Below are 20,609 nucleotides of genomic sequence, written 5' to 3' on the forward strand. Positions count from 1 at the left end.
GTTCTAAGCGCTGGGGTAGATACAAGGTAAGCAGGATGTCCCATGTGGGGTTCACAGTCTTAATCCCCATTTTACAGAAGAGGTAACTGAGGCACAGAGAAGCAAAGTGATTTGCCCAAGGTCACACAGCAGGCAAATGGCAGAGCTGTTATCTACCACCCCCATGGTCCCTCCTCCAATTTCTTTAACCATTTTGATCCTTTTCTCACATTCCTTTTCTCTTTCTCCAAGCCCACATTGATCCTTGGGGACTTCAATAACCACATAGATGTTCCCAGTGACCTTTCTGCTCACCACCTTCTATTACACCTCAACTCCGCTGACCTCCTGCTCCACCCCTTCTTGCCCAATCACCAATTTGGACACACAATCGTATCATCTCTATCTCTCCCCTCACCAGCTCTGAAATTCCTCTATCTGACCACAAGCTCCTAACCTGCCTCCTCTCCCAAATACCTCCTCTGCATAAATCTGTACTATTCCTCCACAGAGATCTCCAAATCTTTTGACCCCATCCTATTTTCTCAACTCATGATGCCCATTTAGTTTTCATACCCAATCTACCCTCACCTGATAATTAAATAGATGCTCTCAACACCACCGTCACTACTGAACTCAACTCACTCGCTCCCCAGTCCCTCTGCTGATCTCATACCACTAACTGACAGCCCGGATCACCTGCAGAGTTTACCTCCTTCACTCTTGTGCTCAAGCTGCAGAGCACTGCTGGCAGAAATCTAAATATAAGACGAACTTTGTCCACTTCAAATTTATCTTTGCATGCTTTAATATTGAGCTGTCCTCTGACCAGCAAAACTATTTCTCCACCATTATTGATACCCATGCCTATCACCCTCATCAGTTGTTCCAGACATTTAACTCCCTCCTCAGTCCCCCTGTCCCCCCCGCCTCCCCTCTCCCTTTCCCCAAATGACCTGGCCACCTACTTTATTTAGAAAATTTACACTATCAGGCATGAGTTCCCTGCTCCTCTTTCGTCTCTCCCCCTTCCTATGCCCTCTTCAACTCACCCATCCTTCCCAGCAGTATCTCTAGAGGAGATCTCTTGCCTCCTCTCAAAAGCCACCCACTCCACACACACATCCTACTGCATTCGTTTGCACCTTATCAAAACTCTCGCCCTATCCCTTCTTTTCTCCCTAACACCTATCTTCAACTGTTCGCTCTTCAAGGGCTTCTTCCCCACTGCTTTCAAACTTACCTTTGTCTCCCTTAGCCTAAAAAAACCCTCCCTTCACCCAGGGCTCCCTCCAGTTATCGCCCTCTCTCCCTCCTACCATTCCTCTCCAAGCTCCTTGAGGGATTTGTCTACACCTGCTGCCTCAAATTCCTCTCCTCCAATTCTCTTCTTGACCCCTTCCAATCTGGCTTCCATCCCCTTCATGCCACAGAAACTGCACTCTCAAAGATCACCAATGATCTCCTTCTTTCCAAATCCAATGACCCCTACTCTATCCTAATCCTCCTCGACCTCCCAGATGTCTTAGACTTTGTGGACCACCACCTTCTCCTAGAAACCTTATCCAACCTTGGCTTCACTGACTCTGTCCTCTCCTGGTTCTCTTCTTGCCTCTCTGGCCATTCATTCTCAGTCTCCTTCATGGGCTCCTCCTCTGTCTCCTATCCTCTAACTGTGGGGGTCCCACAAGGGTCAGTTCTGGGTCCCCTTCTATTGTCCATTTAAACCCACTCCCTGGGAGAACTCATTCACTCCCATGGCTTCAACTACCACCTCTATGCAAACGATACCCAAATCTACATCTCCACGCCCCATCTCTCCTCTTCTTTCCAGTCTCACATTTCCTCTTGCCTTCAAGATATCTCTAATTGGATGTTCTCCAGTCGCCTTAAATTTAAAATGTCCAAATCAGAACTCATTATCTTCCCACTCAAACCCTGTCCTCCTGCTGACTTTCCCAACACTGTAGACAGCATCCCCAACCTTACTTTCTCACAAGCCTGTAACCTTGGCATTAATCTTGACTCCTCTCTCTCATTCAGACCACATATTCAATCCATCACTAAATCCTGTCAGCCCCACCTTCACAACATCACTAAAATCCTCCCTTTCCTCTCCATCCAAACTGCTATCATGCTAATACAATCACTCATCCTATCCTGCCTGGATTACTACATCAGTCTCCTTGCTGACCTCCCAGCCTCCTGTCTCTCCCCACTCCAGTCCATACTTCACTCTGTTGCCCAGATCATTTTTCTACGAAAGCATTAAGAACATGTCACCCCCACTTCTCAGAATACTCCAATCGTTGCCCATCCACCTCTACCATCAAACAAAAACTCCTCACCATTGACTTTAAAGCACTCCACTACCTTGCCCACCACCACCTCATCATTCTCCTTCTACAACCCAGCCTGCACATTTGGCTCCTCTAATGCTAACCTTCTCACTGTGCCTCAATCCTGTCTATCTCACTGCCAACCTCTAGCTCACTTCCTGCCTTAGGCCTGGAATGCTCTCCCTCCTCAAATCCAAAAGACAATTACTCCCCCACCTTTCAAAGCCTTATTGAAGGCACATCCCCTCCAAGAGACCTTCCCAGACTAAGCCCCTCCTTTCCTTTCCTTTCACTCCCTTCTGCATCCCCTTTGTTCTTCCCCTCTCTCAGCACCACAGCACTTATGCACATATATGTAATTTATTTATTTATATTGATGTCTGTCTCTCCCACTCTAGACTGCAAGCTCACTGTGGGCAGGGAATGTGTCTATTTATTGTTGTATTGTTATTGTTATACTGTATTGTTATTGTTATACTGTACTCTCCCAAGCGCTTGGTACAGCCCTTGGCACACATTGGGCACTCAATAAATACAACTGAATGAATGAATGAAAGGAGATGTGCCTTCAATAAGGCTTTGAAACTGGGAAGAATAATTGTTGCATATGAGGAGGGAGGTAGTTCCAGGCCAGTGGCAGGACACAGGTGAGAGGTCTGTGGAGAGCTAGACAAGATCAAGGGACAGTTAGAAGGTTAGCATTAGAGGAGTGGCATGTGCTGGCTGGGTTGAGTAGGAGAGTAGCAAGGTGAGGTAGGAGGGGCAAGGTGATGGAGAGCTTTAAAACCAATGGTAAGGAGTTTCTGTTCGATGCATAGGTAGATGCACAACCACTGGAGTTCTTGAGGAGTAGAGAAACATGGCCTGAATGTTTTTGTAGAAAAGTGATCTGGACAGCAGAGAGAAGTATGGACTGGAGTGGGGAGAGACAGGAAGCAGGGAGGATAGCGAGGAGGCTGATTCAGTAATAAAGGTGGGTTAGGATAAGTGATTGGATTAAGATGGTAGCAGTTTGGATGGAGTTGAAAGGGCAGATTTTAGTGGACTTGTGAAGGTCGATCCAATAGGATTTAGTGATGGATTGAATACGTGGGTTGGATGAGAGAGAGGAGTCAAGGAAAATGCCAAGTTTACGGGTTTGTGAGACAGGAAGGATAGAGGTGCCAACTACACTGCTGGGAAAGTTAGGTGGAGGGCAGAGTTTGGGTAGGAAGATAAGAAGTTCTATTTTAGACATGCAAAGTTTGAGGTGACAGGAGGACATCCAAGTAGTGATGTCTTGAAGACAAGAGGAAATGTGAAACTGCAGAGAAAGGGAGAGATCAGAGCAAGAGTATGATCAGAGAAGGGCAATGAGGGTGGGGAAGAATTAGGGGAGAACCTGAGTGTCTGTGGTCCAGAGTTGACATATAGCATTAGCTGCTGCAAGAAGTCCCATCAAGTTTTGGAGCCGGTAGCTGGGAGAGCTGGAGCCGAGGAGGCCTGTGAAGATGAGGTATGCAGCTGGGAGGGAATAAGGGTCCACTCTTTAATCTCTTGTCCCCATTTCTTCTTTTCTCTCCCAGGCATTCCCCAGCTCTGGGTTTCTCAGCCCTTCTGAGCCCCACTAAGGTGGAACCCCCAGATCTGTACCTTTAGAACAGACTCATTGGTCCTGGGATTGGCTGACTGGCTTTCTCTCTGAGCCCTGTTATACCTAATGTCAACAATAACAATAGTGGTATTTGTTGAGCGCTTATTATGTGTCAAGCTCTGTTCTAAGCACTGGAGTGGCTACAAACTAATCAGGTTGGACACAGTTCCTCCCTATATTCCAGAGCTGTTTCTTCCCCTCCCTTTATCCCTTCCAAACCATCTCCAGATCTCTGCTCCTTCCTTCTGCAATGTTTCCCTGACCCTGTCCTCTCACTCTCCTTGGTCCTTTTTGGACCTCTGCACAGCTCCATCGGGGTAGCCCATCCCTTCCCCTTCACCCCGACTCTGGCATGTGAAATGGCAGCCCCAGAAGAACCTGGGCGGTCGAGGGCAGGGCGTGGGGCTGGGGCAGACAGGCAGGGAGGCAAGAATCCTGGACAGCACATCTGCCGGTATGGGTGAGTCCCTGGGGAGGAAATGAAAGGCCTTCTCCTGGGGCCGCTGACACGGCGAGATTCTCAGACTTGGCGGCAGGGCTGACCTTTTCGGCGTTTGCTTTGGTCGCTGTAATGTTTTCTTAATTTTAGCTGAAGATGGAAAAATACTTTTTTTGGTTCCCTCTTTCCCCTGGCAGCCCCCTCCCTGCCTTCCTGTTCCCCTGGTCCCTCTCTTTGCTGCTCCCTACCCGGCCTCTCTCACCCTCTGGAACCAATTAAACATAACCTGCCCCAGCCAGTAGCTGAACTGGAGGACCGCTTAGCCCAAAAAAAGAGGTGACAAGACCCAGGTAGAGGGTCAAGTGGGCCAGCAGCTGTCCACCTGGGCATGTTGGTCTGACAGGTCACTGCTCCTGGCTGTGAGTCAGGGGCCCATGGCTGCTTTTTCATTCCCAGAGGCCGGTGGTGTTCTCCTTCCCAGCTGGGAAGTTCTGAAGAGAAACCCCCAGGACCCATGTCCCCTACCCTTTATCTACCTGTAATTTATTTTAGTGTCTGTCTCCCCCACCAATTCTAAGTTCCTCAAGGTTGGGAATTGTATCCACCAACTCTACTATACTCTTTCTTAGCACTTAGTACAGTGCTTTGCAAATAGAAAGTGCTCAATAAATACCACTGATTGATGGATTGGTATAATGACCCCAACAGAGTCTTTTAGAATTTGTCCTTTGGCATCTGGCTAGTCTCCTCTTTTTGGATATCGACCCTTCTGGAGGCGGACATTATCTCATCCTGGGAAAAGGAACAACCACTCCCCGAGAGTCTCAACTTCTTTACTTTCCCCTTTTTTCTGTACTGGAAAGAGAGATGGGAGGGGAGAATGAAAAGGGTGGGTGCATGGGGGAGGGGAGTGAGAGAAAGGGGGACCTAAAAGTCCTCTATGGGAGGGCTGTATCATAAACTCCAGCTTACTGTCCTCTCCAAACTGAATGTTCTCCCATCCAGATGAAGAGGTCCAAGCCTTTCAAATGAGCAAGAGCACCTTGAGATAGAGGTAGACATAGAAAATCCAGGCAAACTGGGGAAGTTTCAAATATTTATATATTTTCCTAAGATCATCCAGGACAACCCATGAAAACCCAGAATTTCCCCAGCTCCCCCAGGATATACAATCAACCAACATGCAGACACAGGGGAAGGTGAGTCATAGCATCCCTGTTCAACTTGCTGGTCTGTGGCAGCATCAGAAATACAAGTCAGGTGTCCTGACTCCAGGACTGGGTGGTCTCTGCAGGACAGGCTGGCCACTGACTTTCTCTGAGCCTGGAGCACTGCCATCCCAGAATGGTTGGCCACAGCCCTCACTGGCTCCTGGAGGGGCCCCTAGGTGAGGGACGACCAATGCAAAGCCCCAGTCTCCCTTCCGGGGCATTCCCTGGGCCAGTGTTTGGAAGCAGCTTAGCCTGGTGTGCACAAAATGGGTCCCGAGGGGCTCTTAGACCCCAGGAATGAGGCCCAAGATTAGGGAGCAGGGAGAGCGGGAGGAGGGCTTCAGAGAAGCCTCAGAGGGGAGGGAGGGAGGGAGTAAGAGGATTATCTCGACAAGGGACAGGTGGGGAAGCCTTGGCTTTCAGAATGAACATTACCCAAGGCTGCTGGAACGATTGCCTTTGGAACAATTGTCTCATTCCCTCCTGCCTCGGCCTCCAGAGCCCTGGAGGCTAAGTACACTCACTCATCTGTGTGAGCTGGGGGCAAGATGCCTGAGGCCCTGCTTCTGGCTTTGTGATCTCCACAAAGCCCAGGGAGATAGTCTCTGCTTGGTCACTTGCCGCTGGCCCACCTGGGAAGTGAGCAGTACCAAAGCGAGCTACTGTAATTCAGAGAGTAGGGCAAGGGGAGGAAGAGGGTTGGGAAGAGGAGGAGGGTTGGGGGGAAGCAAGAAGAGGTGGGTGGAGGGGGGGAGATAAAGAGGAGATGGGAGGATAGCGGGGAGGGAGGGACAGGGAAGTGTGGCGCAGTCTGGCTTCAGTCAGGCCTAGCATCATTGCTGCAGCCCTCCCCTGTCTTATGCTCAGTGCTGAGGAAGCCAGGAGTGCCCCTCACCCATTCCCTTTCCCTGGAACCCAGGCCTACTAGGGCCCCGACTCATCCTCCTGGTCCTGGATATTAGGAGATGAAAGAGAGGCCCAAGCCTGGGAGGTTTGGCTCAGGAGGAACAGGCAGAGAAGCCGACCTTCAGTCTTGGGAGGATTCTCCAACTCCAGGCCTGGCCCAGGGCTCTGGCTCCTGTCACTGTGAGCCCCCTTTCCCCTTCTTGCCCCCGATCCCTGACCCCCCTCTGCCCCTCTCCGGAGCCTCAGGGGCCTCCGGGGCTTACTCCAGAGTTTGTTTTTCTGAGAAGGAACAATGCCTCCTTATTTCTTGGCCTGCTCTCCCCCGAGGAATCCCGTCAGCACTGTGGATCTCGTTTCCTGCCGCTCTGCTGGGTCACGACTAGTGATGTAATACACGGGGGGAATCCGAACAAAGTGGAGGGGGAAGGGCCCAGGGGGTGGGGTATTGCATGGAAGGGTTGCAGGGAGGGGGAAAAAGGGGAGGAAAATGTCTGCTTAAAGGAGCTGCTCTCCAGAACTGCAGCCAGGGGAAACCTCACCCAAACTCCTATGGCATTTTCCTAGCACTTGTCCCGAGCACGAAGGTCCCTTTGGAGGTAGAGCCCAGTAAGCAGATCAGCTCCCAGGGCCCTCCTCCCACTCCCTAGAGCACCTGGGTGTAGCCATGGAAGACTGGATTCCAGACTTCTGGCTGAGTCCTTCCTCCCATCACAGCTCACATAAATGACAGCTGGCATCTCTCCTCACAGATCTCTCTCCCTGCTACCTTCACTCCTCTCCCACTACAAGCTAGCCCACACATTTTGTTCCTCTAATGCTAACATACTCATTGTTCTCTGCTCTTCCTTACTCATCATCCGACCCCTTACTCACACTGGCCCTCCTGCCTGGAATTCCCTCCCCCTTCATGTCGGACATGTCAAACAGACCACCACCCATTTTAAAACTTCTAAAATATCTCCTCCAGGAAGTCTTCTCTGCCTAATTCCTCATAATAATAATAATAACGGTACTTGTTAAGTGTTGGGGGAGATTCAAGTTAATCAGGTTGGACACAGTCCCTATCCACATGGGGCTCAAATCTTATCCCCATTTTACAGATGAGGTTCCTGAGGCACAGAGAAGTTAAATGACTTGCCCAAAGTCACTCAGCAGTCCTTTAGAAGCCAGGTTCTTCTGACTTCCAAGCCCATGCTCTATCCATTAAGCCACACTGCTTCTCCCCTCCCCAACCCATTTTCCCTCCCTACTGCTTCACCCATGCACGTGAGTCTGAACTCCCTAATCAATGAGGTACTACCCCTCCTACCAGCCTTTCTGCACATAGTCTTATACTATTACCCTGTAATTTATTTTAAGATTTGTCTTCCCCACTAGATTGTAAGCTCCTTGAAGGTTTATTCTACTGAGCTCTCTTGAATGCTATTGTACTCTTCCAAGTGCTTATACAGTGCTCTGCACATAGCAAGCACTCAGTATATACCAATGATGGATTGATAGATCAAGTACAGTGTACATCCTCCTAACAGACTGAGCCCCAGATTGGCCATGCCAGTCAAAACTTGAGCCCCAATTTTTGCCACCTGGTTCATTACACCATTACCATAAGCTTCATGGAGGTAGGGAGCATGAAGCTGGGGAAAGATCCCTGGTTGCCAACCGGTCTACTCTGCTCCATCCCAGGGATTGAATAATTCCAGGGCCTTGAGATCTTTGAGGAAGATGAAAAAGTAGCAATGACTGGGCTAAGAAATAAAAGGATTCAAATACTGTGAACGAGGAGTGTGGCCTAGTGGATAGAGCATGGGACTGGAAGTCAGAAGGACCTGGGTTCTCAACCCAAATCTGCCACTTTTCTACTGTAACCTTGGCCAGGTCACTTAATTTCTCTGTGCCTCAGTTATCTGTAAAATGAGGATTAAAACAATGAGCCTGGTTAACTTCTATCTATACCACCACTTTTAGTACAATGCCTTGTGCAGAATAAGTGCTTAACAAATACCACTGGAAAATAAAAACCCCAAAAACCAAGCAGGAGAAGGGCAAAGAATAAGTCTACTGTAGGTCTGACTTTTTGATCCAGCCTCAGGGACAGGATCTTCCAGACAGGGTCTAGGGTGGATGGAGGTGCCTTTTGCATGGAGTGCTGCAGCCGGCCAGGCACGGGGCAGCCTCAAAGACAGCCTGCAGTGTCCTGTTATTGTCTGGGTTTCTGAGGCCAGACAGCCAGATGTCTCTCTTTCTCGGAGGAATCGATGAAAGACCTTGGCTTCCATCCTTTACCCTTGAAGCCAGTATTTAGTGCTGACCTTAGAACGCATCTGTACGGAAATGGAACTGTCAATTGGGGTGAGGGGGTCACCACCTGGCAGCTCAACCCAGCTCCTCAGCGATCCACCCTCCCAACAGAGGCCTGGCTCAGCTCCTCAGTGATCCACCCTCCCAAGAGGGGCTTGGCCAAGCTCCTCAGAGATCCACCCTCCCAACAGGGATCTGGCCGAGATCGCCTTTGCAGTGAAGAACAGAGGAGCTCCTTCCAAAGTGAGAGGATGTTCCACTTTGAATTAACTTTTTGTTCACTTTTCACTTTGTTAACTATTTAGAGCTGACTGCCTCAGGAAAAATGACTTTCACTCTATCATTTGCAGCTACAGGGCATCCAGTTTCAACTACTTTAAGCTAGTTCCAAAGAAATGTGGCTTCACAGGGTGGGAAGGGGCATAGAGTCCCACCCCCAGCCTCTGAGCCAGACTAACCTCAAACTCTCCCAGAAAGATCACTGAGATGCCACCTTTCCTAATTCTTGTTACTGCCTGATTTAAATCTCCCTTTGCTACAGTTTAGGCCTTCTTCCCAATTCCCTATGTCTGGTCTACTTATTGCTGAGCTTTTCCTTTTGAAGCTTACAAGAACTAAGCCTCAAGGAGAGTGAGAGATGCTGGAAGCTGGTGGCTTTAGAATCTCTGCTCAATCTGAGCTGTGCCAGGCCTCAAGAGGCAAAGGGTAGCAGAAAGCTGGGGTAAATGAGAGTTCCTCTGCCTGAATCACCCGACACTGAACTTCTGAAGGGAATCTAGCAGGGTGTTTGAGTCCCAACAAGCTTTAGCTTTAACAAAGACTAATAAGAGGCTGCCCCAGGGCCTGGACTGGTGTCTCAGCTCTGGAAATGATTATTATTTAATAATAATTAAATGAAATTGGCATCACCCACCACCACCGCTCCATAAAACACTTGGAGATGCTCTGAGCATGGCAGGTGGCTGGGAGAAACCGCACTTCCTTTCATTATTAATGCTGGAGAGCTGGAGGAGAAGGGTGGCATTTATATTTGAAATCAATTATTAAAAGCAGGATCATTGGGGCTGAACTTGGTATTAGTTATAAACGTCTGGGATGCGTTTGTTAATCCTCAGTCAGTGTTTTCAGTCACTGAGGGGTGGCAGTGAGTGCCATTCAATGAGAATGGCAACTCCATCTAAGGCTCCTTAGCAACAGGCTTCCTTCCCAGGAGCTCCAGAAGAGGATGGGGCAAGCATCTTTCTCCACCTAGGAAAAGGAGAAGAAGCAGGGGAAAGAGAGCCACCAAGCTTGGGAGCTTCCAGTGAGGCTGATCATGGGACTTTTGAGGAATGGAGTCCTGAGCATGCCCCTGATTCATCTTCATCTCACCACTCAGGCTGGGTGACTCCGACAGGCCCATCTGGCCCACCACAGTGGTGAACTGAAGGGGGTCTGGGACTCCCGTGGCTTCTTGATCACCCCAGGGTAGCTCAGGGAGACCCTGGCTTCCAGTTTGGGGCCTTGCCTTGGGACCCAGGCAGAGGGAGTGGGATAGTTCCAGGGTTCCTAGCAGTTCTGATGGATTGTGGGTGAAGGCTGAGGGTGGAGGTGGGGCCAACTCTAAAGGGACCCCTGACCCTGGAGTCAGCTTAACCTAACTTAAACTCTCCCTCAGGCTTACATCAGGACCTCTGTCAGTGCCCTAAACCACCCAGGTGGTCCATAGAGTTCAGGACACTGGCCTCCATGAACTTTAGAGGGGGTATCCTATCACCATTGACCATTTGGCAGGGGGATAGAACAGATATGGAGGAGGTAGGGGGTGGTTTGGATGATGCGTGGTGAGAGGAAGAGTCTTGGACTAGATGAGAATCAATGTCTCTATGAACCTCCACTCTGGAGTTCTGTGTTTCCCAGTTACAGAACCAGAGCTTCATTCCTGCACCAATAGCAAAAGTAGGAAGAAAGATAAAGTCCTTGAGGGCAGGGATTGTGTCTACCTACTCTATTGTACTTTTCCAATAGTACAGTGCTTTGCACACAGTGTTCAAATACCATTGATGGATTGACTGATTGATTGAATGAAGCTGCACCTCAGCCCACCCTCAGACCCATAGCATTTATGAATCTATCCGTACTTTATAGTAAAGTCAGTCTCCCCTTCTAGACTGTAAGCTCCTTGTGGGCAGGGAATGTATCTACCAACTCCGTTATAGCATACTCACCCAAGCATTGACTACATTGCTTTGCACATAGTAAGCACTCAATAAATACAATTGATTGAAACTACTGCATTTAGCTTAACAATGTAGCATTTATGTACATATCCTGATACTCTACTATTTCTCCTATTTGTAATTTATTTTAGTGTCCATCTCCCCCCATGGGCTGTACGCTCCTTTTGTGCAGGAATCTCATCTTCCAACTTTATTATATTGTATTTTCCCAAGTGCTTAAGACAGTGCTCTGCATACACAAAAGCTCTCAAATACTATTCATTCACTGATTGTTTGGGCATTTAGACTGAGCATACAGAAGAGAAAAACAGGTTAAATACAGGGTAACTAATCAGGAAACTAAAGAATTTGAGAAGCTTTTGGTGAAATTTCATCTTCAAATTAGTGGGGCTCAGTGGGTTGGATCTACCCAAATCCAAAACGAGAGGATGACCCAGATAGTTGGAGCTAGAAAGCCAGCAGGGAGGAACTGGAGAATCAAGGTGACAGTTAGTGGATCCTAACACAGATTCCTGAGAATGAGTCATTGGTGATTGTGTTAAATGTTTTTGTGAGGGGATTTGAGACCAAGAAGGCACATTGATTCAATAAAGAATTCCTGGTTTGCTCTCTGCACCTGGCTCTGGATCTGTTCATTTGCTTCTTCATGCTCACAAGTGGATGGATGGAAAAGAGCTGGGAACTCTGTGAGATTGAGTGTGGCCAAGAAATCGTGGGTTTGGGCTGGATCTATATTCTCCAAAAGAAGCTGGTGACTTGTTTGAGTCTGCCTCAGTGATTCAGGCCCAGACTCACTGTGGAGTTTCATTAGAATATGGACCCAGTTTAGGGAGATCAGAAGGAAGGAGCAGGATTTATTTTCTAATTGGACTTCCTTTTGGAGGGTAAAATCCCCCTGGCACTTTGGTTTAAAGATATGAATCTAGATGATTTGCTTGCCTTCAAGGGTAACAGATCAACTGTTAGATGACTTTGGGACTGATCATTTGGGGTGAAGAAGGTGACTCTACCTGGATCTGGACTCACATTTCCTTTGCAAGACAAGAAAAAAAATAGTGACCCAGAGGCCAAAAACCAAAGAGCATGGCTTTGTGGCCAGCTGAATTCTTTGGGAAGTTTTTCTGCCCTGTGAAGAAGCAGCTGGGGTGAGGAGGGTCAGGTTTGCCAGAAGAAATGCAAAACTTTCTTCTCTCCCCTCATTTTTGTTCTTCTCCCTCTCCCTCCCCATACCCCCCTCTCACTATCTCCCCTTTCCCTCCCCCTCCTCTCCACCCTCTTTCTCTTCCCCTCTACCTTTTTCTCCCCCTTGATCCCAAGTGCTCGTCATAAGCATGGACAAATATTTACTTCGATTAATACCATAATTGAAAGTGGGCATGGCTGGTGAGAGGTCTACTGGGTGGAGAGGACAGTGGGTTTTTCTGCCTTTTCTCATCTCTTACTCCCAGAGCCAGGTGCCAGCTTAAGCTATGTTCAGGAATGTCCTCACAAAGTCCTGGAAAAACCAAGACTTGGATGGTGAAGAGGCTAAACCAAGAGTGACTTCCTTAGAGCAGAGTCTATTCACCCCAGAGTCATGATGTCCCAAGGGAGGGCAAAGACTTGAGGAGAGAAGAGTGGTGGTCACATATGCCCAGGTGTTTTGCAGCTGAAGGTGATGTCATCTGGGCAAGCCCTAATAAGCTTGCAGTTCTCTTCAGTCCCTGCTCAAGGCTCAGGGTGATGAGGATTGGAAACAGGCAGAAAAAGACCAAATTCAAATGTGAAGGAGAGGACAGAACCTATGCTATGGCCCCATCTTGCTCATCTTTGATAGTAAGGGGCTCACCCTTCTTTCTCTTCTGCAGCTTCAAGATCTTGGATTCTAAGGGGTTCGGGCTGCTTCTGAGGGGTTGTGGCTTGGCAAACGGGTGACTGTTCTAACGCCAGAGTTTCACGGAGGCCTTGGAGGAAATCCATCATGGGGTTTTTCCTTGTGCCCACCCTGAAATCAATTTTACCCAATGAAGCCAATCTGGGATTTTCTGGATCTGGAAAGAGGTTTGGTCCAACATCACTGGGGGGTCCTTGTCTTTGGGGATCCTCATCTCCTGGGAGAAGCAGCCCCTCCAACATCACTGGGGGTCCTCATCTCCTGGGAGAAGCAGCCCCTGACCCCACAGGGAAACTTGTCCTGGATACCAAGGGAGGGAAGAAGAAGGGAGAGAAAAGGGACAAGAAGGACTGTCCCAGCTTGCCCTTTGCCTGTGCACCCACCATACTAGTAACCATCCAGGAGAAACCCCAGGCAACCCACAGCCTAGCAATACCTAAGGAATGCAACAACCAATATGCTGGGCTGCAGAGTTGCTAGGTGACCCGGGCAGAGGCATAGGATTATAATGAAAATAAATCTAATCAGAGTCATGTGGTGGCCAGAAGCCGGAGAAACACCCTCTCCCTTCCTCTCTTCCCTCATTGGCAAGACGGGTCTGCTCTGAGCTTCCTTTCTGAGGGTCTAGGCCCTCAAGGGGTGGCAGGGGCTCTAGGCCCTCCTGGGCTCAACTTCTTGCAGTCCCCTTCATTCTCCCCTCTCACCTGTCTATGAACACAGATTCAGACTCTGAACTGTGAAACTTGGCAGTGGGAGTGAGGCAGAGGGAGGCTTGCAACTTAAAAGTACAGGGCAGAAGGTCACCGGGTGCTGCATCGGTAATGGGTAGGGGACACCCCAGAGGAACATGTGACTTGTCTCATATAAAATGGGACCAGTTGCTAACCCAGAGGTAGAGAGAGGCCAAATAGGGAGAAAGGGCAAGATAATGAAAGAAGGACAACACACAACTAATCACAGAGGGAGAGGATGTAGTGAAACACAGACAGAGGAGTAGCGATGAAAGGAGTTAGAGAATAGAATCCAGTGAGCAGAGAGAGAGACCAGAGGGAGAGACACGGTGGTTGATGAGCTGAAGATGTCAGGGGCCAGGGCTCTGCTTGACCCAGTAGGAATGATGTTTGGACAAGGACTACAGAATCAGATCAGGACATGGGAGAAAACCAAACACCAGTAAGAGGGATAACATGGCAGAAGCAGCTCAGACAGGTCAGCTGAGGAAAAGAGGCAGGACAGATCTGGAGCCAGTGTAAAGGGTGAGAGAAGCAAAAACAAAGGAAAGCAGGGGCTCAGGGAGGGTGCTGTTGTGTTGTGGGGTTTTTCTTGGAAAACATTCAAATGTGTTTAGCTTTTCAAGTTGACAAAAATACACACGCATGCACACACACACACAAACACACACACACTAAGTTGCCTAAGACTCTGGACCTCTCGAAGCTGGGCCAGAAGGAAATGAGGTCAAGCTCATAAAATTAGCCTTTTGTTCAGTATTGCCTGCATGAGACTCAGGGTCTGATCTGGAGAACAAGCTCAAAGTCTGGCATGCCCATGGAACGCTGGAATTTTCCATAGTCACGGCACCATGGGGGGGAGAGGAATGGGAGGGGAGGAGGGGGGCGGGTGTCAGGGTTTGCTTTCTCCACACAGTTCCTGGAGCCGTGCAAACTTTCCTCTCCCGGCTCATCCCCTTTCCACCTCACTCACTGCCTCACCATATAGAAATGAAATCAAATAATTTACAGTAGGGGTGACTGGGAAGTCAAGGAGGGAATCTTTAAGTAGTGTCTGTGAAAAGAAGCAAGAAGGATCATTGGCCTCTCTGCACGTCTGTCCCAATTTGACTTCATGAGAGTCAGTCAGGGTTAGATGAGGTGATGGGGAAGTTGGAATGTGCCTTGGGGTTGGAAGGCTTTGGGAGGAAAACAGGGGATTGGAGACATAAATACATCAAAAGTCCCCTTCCTCTCCTCCCTCTTAGAGCCACTTAGCCACTCTTGACCTCTAGCTCCCATTTGCCCTATGCAATAACCATAATGAAAAGTGCCTTAGACTCAGGGGATGAAAGAGACCAAATGCCATTGTCTTCTGTTGTAGTTTGGCAAGTAAAGAGAGATGAGGCAGAGTAGCAGGGGCTTTATGGGCCATGAGACAGTCTCCCCAACCTCCGATCTCTTGATTATCGCACCTTTCGAGTTGCGCACCAACATGCCTACTCTCAAAGGGGTTTGGTCCATCCCCACCTGGACTGAATTACCCCAAAGGTCCTTCCCTGTATTAATTTTCTCCCCAGGCCCTGGTAACCTAGGAACCACCTCTATAGAGGTAGCACCGTGACAACTGTACCCAGGAAGGATGCTCCTACTGCTGATTTCTAGAAAGTGGGGAATGTTGGGTATGGGTTCAGTTGTTGTGTATCTTGTTTTCTCCTAAAGATAATGAACTGCCTAGTGAGCAGGTCTGCTCTTATGTTGAGGCCCTTGGGGTGGTATGGGACATTAAAGGGGTCAGGCACACCCTTGGTGGGCAACATAGCCCAACAAGCCCAGATGTGTTCTACACTGGATATCAGCTCCATTCCTGTCTGACCTTGTCTGGGGGCTGTTTTCTAGCAGGAATAGAAAAAGGGGAAGACACTTCCCTGGGAATAGAGAAGCTAGGGGAATTGCAGTGATAGTCTTCTCAGAGTCGATGGATCATTACACAATCCATTCTTTCTGAGATAAGGATGGGAAGAGGATTTCAGTGATTGTCTCCACTCTAACAACAGACCACTCCAATTGGCTGTCGACAGAGTTCAGCTGAACTAAGACACTTGGAAAAGAAAGGAAAACTGGGGCTTGGGGGCTGAGTGGGGTCGTTCTCGGCATTAATCATCATCATTAGTATTTTCTCTGCACCTACTGTCTGCTGAGCACTATACTAGGTGCTTGGGAAGGTACAGTAGAAGTAAAAGACATGGTGCAGTCCCTCAAGGAGCTTACACAAAAATATTTACAAATATACCTGGACCCATTATAAAGTGAGGGCTTTACTCTTGTAGTATCCTATAAGAAGGAAAATTCACATTGTATAGGCTTATCCTAGGTCCAGTGCCACATGCAAACACACAGTCATTTCTTCCAACACAGCATGCTACTCCAACCAGTTACTCGAAGAATGTCCCTAATTCTGCTATTATGTTCTAGCCAAAATGCATAGTGGTAGACACTTTCTGAGAGAATGAGTGGGGTGAGCACAGGGTGAAGAAACAGGAATGCAGCTGGTAATAGGGTTTGGAAAGACAAGAATCTGAAAAGGGAACATGAATTGTTTATCCATAAGTGCTTGCTGCCGGATGCTATAAATGCAGGCTCTCAGGGATGTGAAAGCCAGTGTAGAAGGAACTGGAATATGAGGGTCTGAGAAGAGAAGGCAATTGGGGAGGAGGGAAGATTGGCATTCTTAGTAGATGTAGTAGTATTATTAGTAGTAGTAGTAGAACAGTAGTAGCAACAGTATTTATTAAGTGCTTGTTATGTGCAGACCACAGTACTAAGTGTTGGAAAAGAGTACAAGGGTGAAAATTAGACTTGGGCCTTGTTCTTCAAGGATATTCCATTTCTGAATATAAATGAGGGAGACAGAACTGGAGACAAACACATTGGGAGCAATAAAACAATAAAACATTAAAGCAACATAAGACACAAGGGCAAATGACCAAAATGAAAACAAAAATCTTTCTAGGTATAGGCAAAAACAGATTGGGGAAGCCGGCTTCCCTTAGGAGACTGAATCTCTGCCTAACGGCACTCTTCCAACACCTCCCACTCTATAACCTTCCTAGCCACATTAAAGAGAGAGTTGACTTGCTGATAGCCACAAGGCGATGGACAGAGCTATGTAGATCTCTTCACCCTCCTGAATGGTGGGCATACTTCTTGACAACGTGCTTGTTGTCAGCCTGTTATGGTCTCTTGCCTCTTTCTCCTTGCTACAGTTATTGATAAAGTGACATCATCTTCCTCAGTGAGCAGGTTGGGTGGTCACAGGCCCTTTCTGCCCACAGTGAGACTGAGGAATTCAGTAAATTGACAGTAATCACTCAATAAATACCTTTGTCTGACCTTAGACTATGGGCAAGGGTTGCATTTACCAATGCCATTGTATTGTAATTTACCTAGCACTTATTACAGTGTTCTGTACACTGTAACTGCTAAATAAATAGTATTGAGGACTGAAGGCAGGAGGCAGGATATTCTGATGGAAAGAGCCCTGGACTGGATTTCAGGAGGCCTGGGTTCTAATCCCCGTTCTGCTACTGATTTACTGTGTGACACTCCAAGCAAGTCGCATCTCCTCTTGGGCCTCAGTTTCTCTAGCTGAACAGTAATAATAATAATCATAATTAATGATTATGGTATTTGTTAAATGCTTACTATGTGCCAAGCATTGTTCATTCGTTCATTCAATAGTATTTATTGAGCACTTACTATGTGCAGAGCACTGTACTAAGTGCTAGGAATGTACAATTCACTGTTCTAAGTGCTGGGGTAGATACAGGGTAATCAAGTTGCCCCAAGTGGGGCTCACACTTTCAATCTCCATTTTCCAGATGAGGTAACTGAGGCACAGAGAAGTGGCTTGCCCAAGGTCACACAGCAGACAAATGGCAGACCGGGATTAGAACACATGTCCTCTGACTCCCAAGCCCAGGCTCTTTCCACTAAGCTACACTGCTTCTCTTCTGTCAGTAAGAATTCTTCTCCCAGTAGAAATTCACTCAATCAATCAATCTTAATTATTGAGCATTTACTTTGTGCTTGGGAGAGTACAATATGACAGATTTGGAGTACATGTTCCCTGCCCACAAGAGTTTACAGTCTAGAAGGGGAGACTGACACTAATATAAACAAATTACGTTTATATACATAAGTGCTGTGAGGCTGAGGGTGGGATGAATAAAGGGAGAAAATGTAAGTGCAAGGATGATGCAGAACAGAGTGGGAGAAGAGGATATGAGGGTTTAGTTAGGGAAGGCTTCTTGGAGGAGGGATGTGATTTTAAGACCTCGACTTCCCTCAAGGCGATGGACTGAGAAATGCAATCTGAGAAATGAAGCCATCGTCCTCATCATTCCCATCAACCCAACAAGAGGCTCCTAGTTCTGGGAGCAGAGTCCAGATACACCAATAGACAGGCAGGTGGGGCAGCTAGCTGCCCCCAGGTACACAGACCCACCTCGTTGGAACATCCAGGGGGTACACCACACCCCTAAAGTTTGCATCATCTCTATCCCTCAGTTTCATCATCTTCTGGAGATTTCCCCCTGTTCTCTACCAGCCTTCTGAACTTTCACAGCCCAGCCTGGCCCTCTGGATCCTCCCCAAGAGATTCTCCTTACTGCTGAGAAGTAATTACTGCACTGATTCAGGCCAACCTCCTGCCCAAAACCCTACAGACCCCTCCGGCTAGGACAGGGGTAGGAGAGTAGGAGGGTAGGAGAAAGCACCTTTTCTCAGGGTGAGATCCTCTAACAATGACAGACACTGTTGGAGAGTAAGAATTAGGGGTTGGGGGAGAGAGAGACCAAAGGAATGAAAAATAGGGCCTTCCTTCTTTGGAAGGGAGAGGGCTGGAGTGGAGGGCCTGGGGAAGGAAGAAGCAAAGATTCTGGAATGAAGAGAGAGTTTGTGAGGCAGGGGAGGCGGGAGTATTTGGGGCAGGGGTCAAAGGTCAATGCTGCAGATCACGATCCCCAACCCATGGAACCCGCCGTGGCACTTACCTCTCCCGTTCTGATTGGGCCTGTACACGCTGCCCACGCTGACACGGCCCTGCTGGGCACCCTGGTTATCAGGATTCGGCTGGACACTTTCAGAGTTCCTGATGGGGAGGTAGGGCTCTTGCCTTGGCATCCCATAAGGATCCAAGGCCCGGAAAGGTAACTGGGGCTCCACAGCCCGGGGCTGCACATAGGGCTCTGAGGGTACATTGGCGTAAGGTGGATATGAGCCCAGGCGCGGGTCAGTCCCGTACCCGGGGCCCACCCCAACTGGGGGCCCGGGATTGACCTGTAAATTGTCGGTGGAGGGCAGCACCGGGGCTGGGGCCGGCTGATTCAGAGCAGAGTTGTAAGGGTCCTGGTATGCTTGGTCAAAGCCCGTGGAACCATCATGGTAGAGGCTGTGGGAATACCTCCTGTCCAAGCCATCAGAGGGCTGCGGCTGCGGCTGCGGTTGTGGCTGAGGCTGTGGTTGTGGCTGCAGCTGGGGCACCGATATGAAGGACCTCTCCTGACCTGGATGGAAACCCTGGGACTGGAACGGGTTTTGTTGCTCTTCGCCATACTCCTCGTACCTCACCCGGGTCTGGAAGGGATAGATGACTCCGGCAGACGCAACGGCGGCCGCCCCGGTACCCCCGCCCCCTGTGCTCCGGTAGTACACGTAGCTCTCGTCGTAGGCCCTGGGCGTCTCATAGTTCTCGTACTGGTTGGCGAATGGGGGCTGAGGGTAGGGGAACTGCTGCGGGTATGATGGCTGCTGTCGGTAGGTGGACTGCGCGAAGGCCGAGGCCGAGGCCGAGGAGACCGAGGAGGTGGAGCCCCCCTGCCGTTGCCGGGCAACGGAGGCGCGGGCCCGGGAGGAGCCAATGCTGTCCCCGATGGGTCCTTCCCGCCAGTTGTCCGGGACCTGGCCAAACCCGAAAGGATGCCGGGTGTGGCCCCGGATGGTGTCCGAGCCGGCCCGGACCGGTAGGGAAGGGGCCTGTCTCCTGATGGTGGCCCCCAGGCCTCTCCGGCTGTGGCCCTGGGGGCTGTCGTCCAGCAGGACCCAGGCACTGCTGTCTGGGCGGTGCTGCCCGGCAGGCACATACTCCGAGCCTGAGTTGAGCAGTCTGTACACCCTCCCATTGTTCTCCCACTGGATCATCTGCCTCCAGCGGTTGGCATCGGTGCCCTGTGGCTGCTGTCCACGGGCCAGGAGAAAGAGTCCGCAGCATATCAGAGCCCAGAGGTCCCAGAAGTTGGGAGCCATGGCCTGCCCTCCTTCGGTACCACCCCTCCGCTCTGAGGAGTTGGGGAGGCAGAAGAGCAAAGATGCTTCTGGGCAGTCCTCTGCCTAGCAACGCCGCTCTCCCTCAAGCCTGCTGGTCGGGCTCCTTCCTCCCAGCGCTCTAACTCTGCCCATCCCCAGCTCGCAGGGCCTAGCGAGAGGGCTCTCCCACAGGCAGCATCCCCAGCCGGCCGGGGCCGGGCCTGGAGGTAGAGGGACGGGTGTGGGGGGAGGGCAGGGCCGTGAGGAGGTGTGTGGGGCAGGAGCTGCGGCAGATCTCTGAAGGGTCGGGAGGATGCGCCGGCTGGCGGGTGGGCAGGCTGCTTCCACGATTTTTACATCCAGGCCGGGTCCTGTGCAGACTGCCGGCTGGCAGGCTCCCTCCTGCTCTAAATGAATAAGCAACAGGCTGGGAAAAGTTTGGAGCTTTCAAGGGTAGCCGGCCTGGGCCAGGCCCTGGCTGCTCTGCAGGGCCCTAGAGTCCACTGGATTTCAGCTATTTGGCCTTCTGGCCGTCCTCTCTCTGAGCTGGGAACCTGCCTCTGGCTGAGGAAGAAAGAAAGTGGACGGACTGCCATCCTGAGGATGGGAGAGTCTCAAGGCTCAGCTCAGAGTCTAGGAAAACAGATTCCTGGGCACAGGGTTGAGGCTGGGGCAGAGCCAGATTTCTGAAGCTCA

General features: G+C 49.7%; 1 protein-coding gene across 1 annotated transcript in view; it reads right to left on the reverse strand.

Moving 5' to 3' along the window:
• LOXL1 (lysyl oxidase like 1) overlaps positions 1–20,352 on the reverse strand; it is a 42,299-nt gene extending 21,947 nt beyond the window's left edge. Inside the window, exon 1 of the mRNA XM_029066441.2 lies at positions 18,662–20,352. Within this exon, the coding sequence (XP_028922274.1) occupies positions 18,662–19,913 (1,252 nt within the window). The 5' untranslated portion in view covers positions 19,914–20,352. The remainder of the gene's footprint in view (positions 1–18,661) is intronic.
• Positions 20,353–20,609: the final 257 nt, after the last annotated feature.

Source organism: Ornithorhynchus anatinus, chromosome 5 (genome assembly GCF_004115215.2).
Source record: "Ornithorhynchus anatinus isolate Pmale09 chromosome 5, mOrnAna1.pri.v4, whole genome shotgun sequence".
Lineage (NCBI taxonomy): Eukaryota > Metazoa > Chordata > Mammalia > Monotremata > Ornithorhynchidae > Ornithorhynchus > Ornithorhynchus anatinus.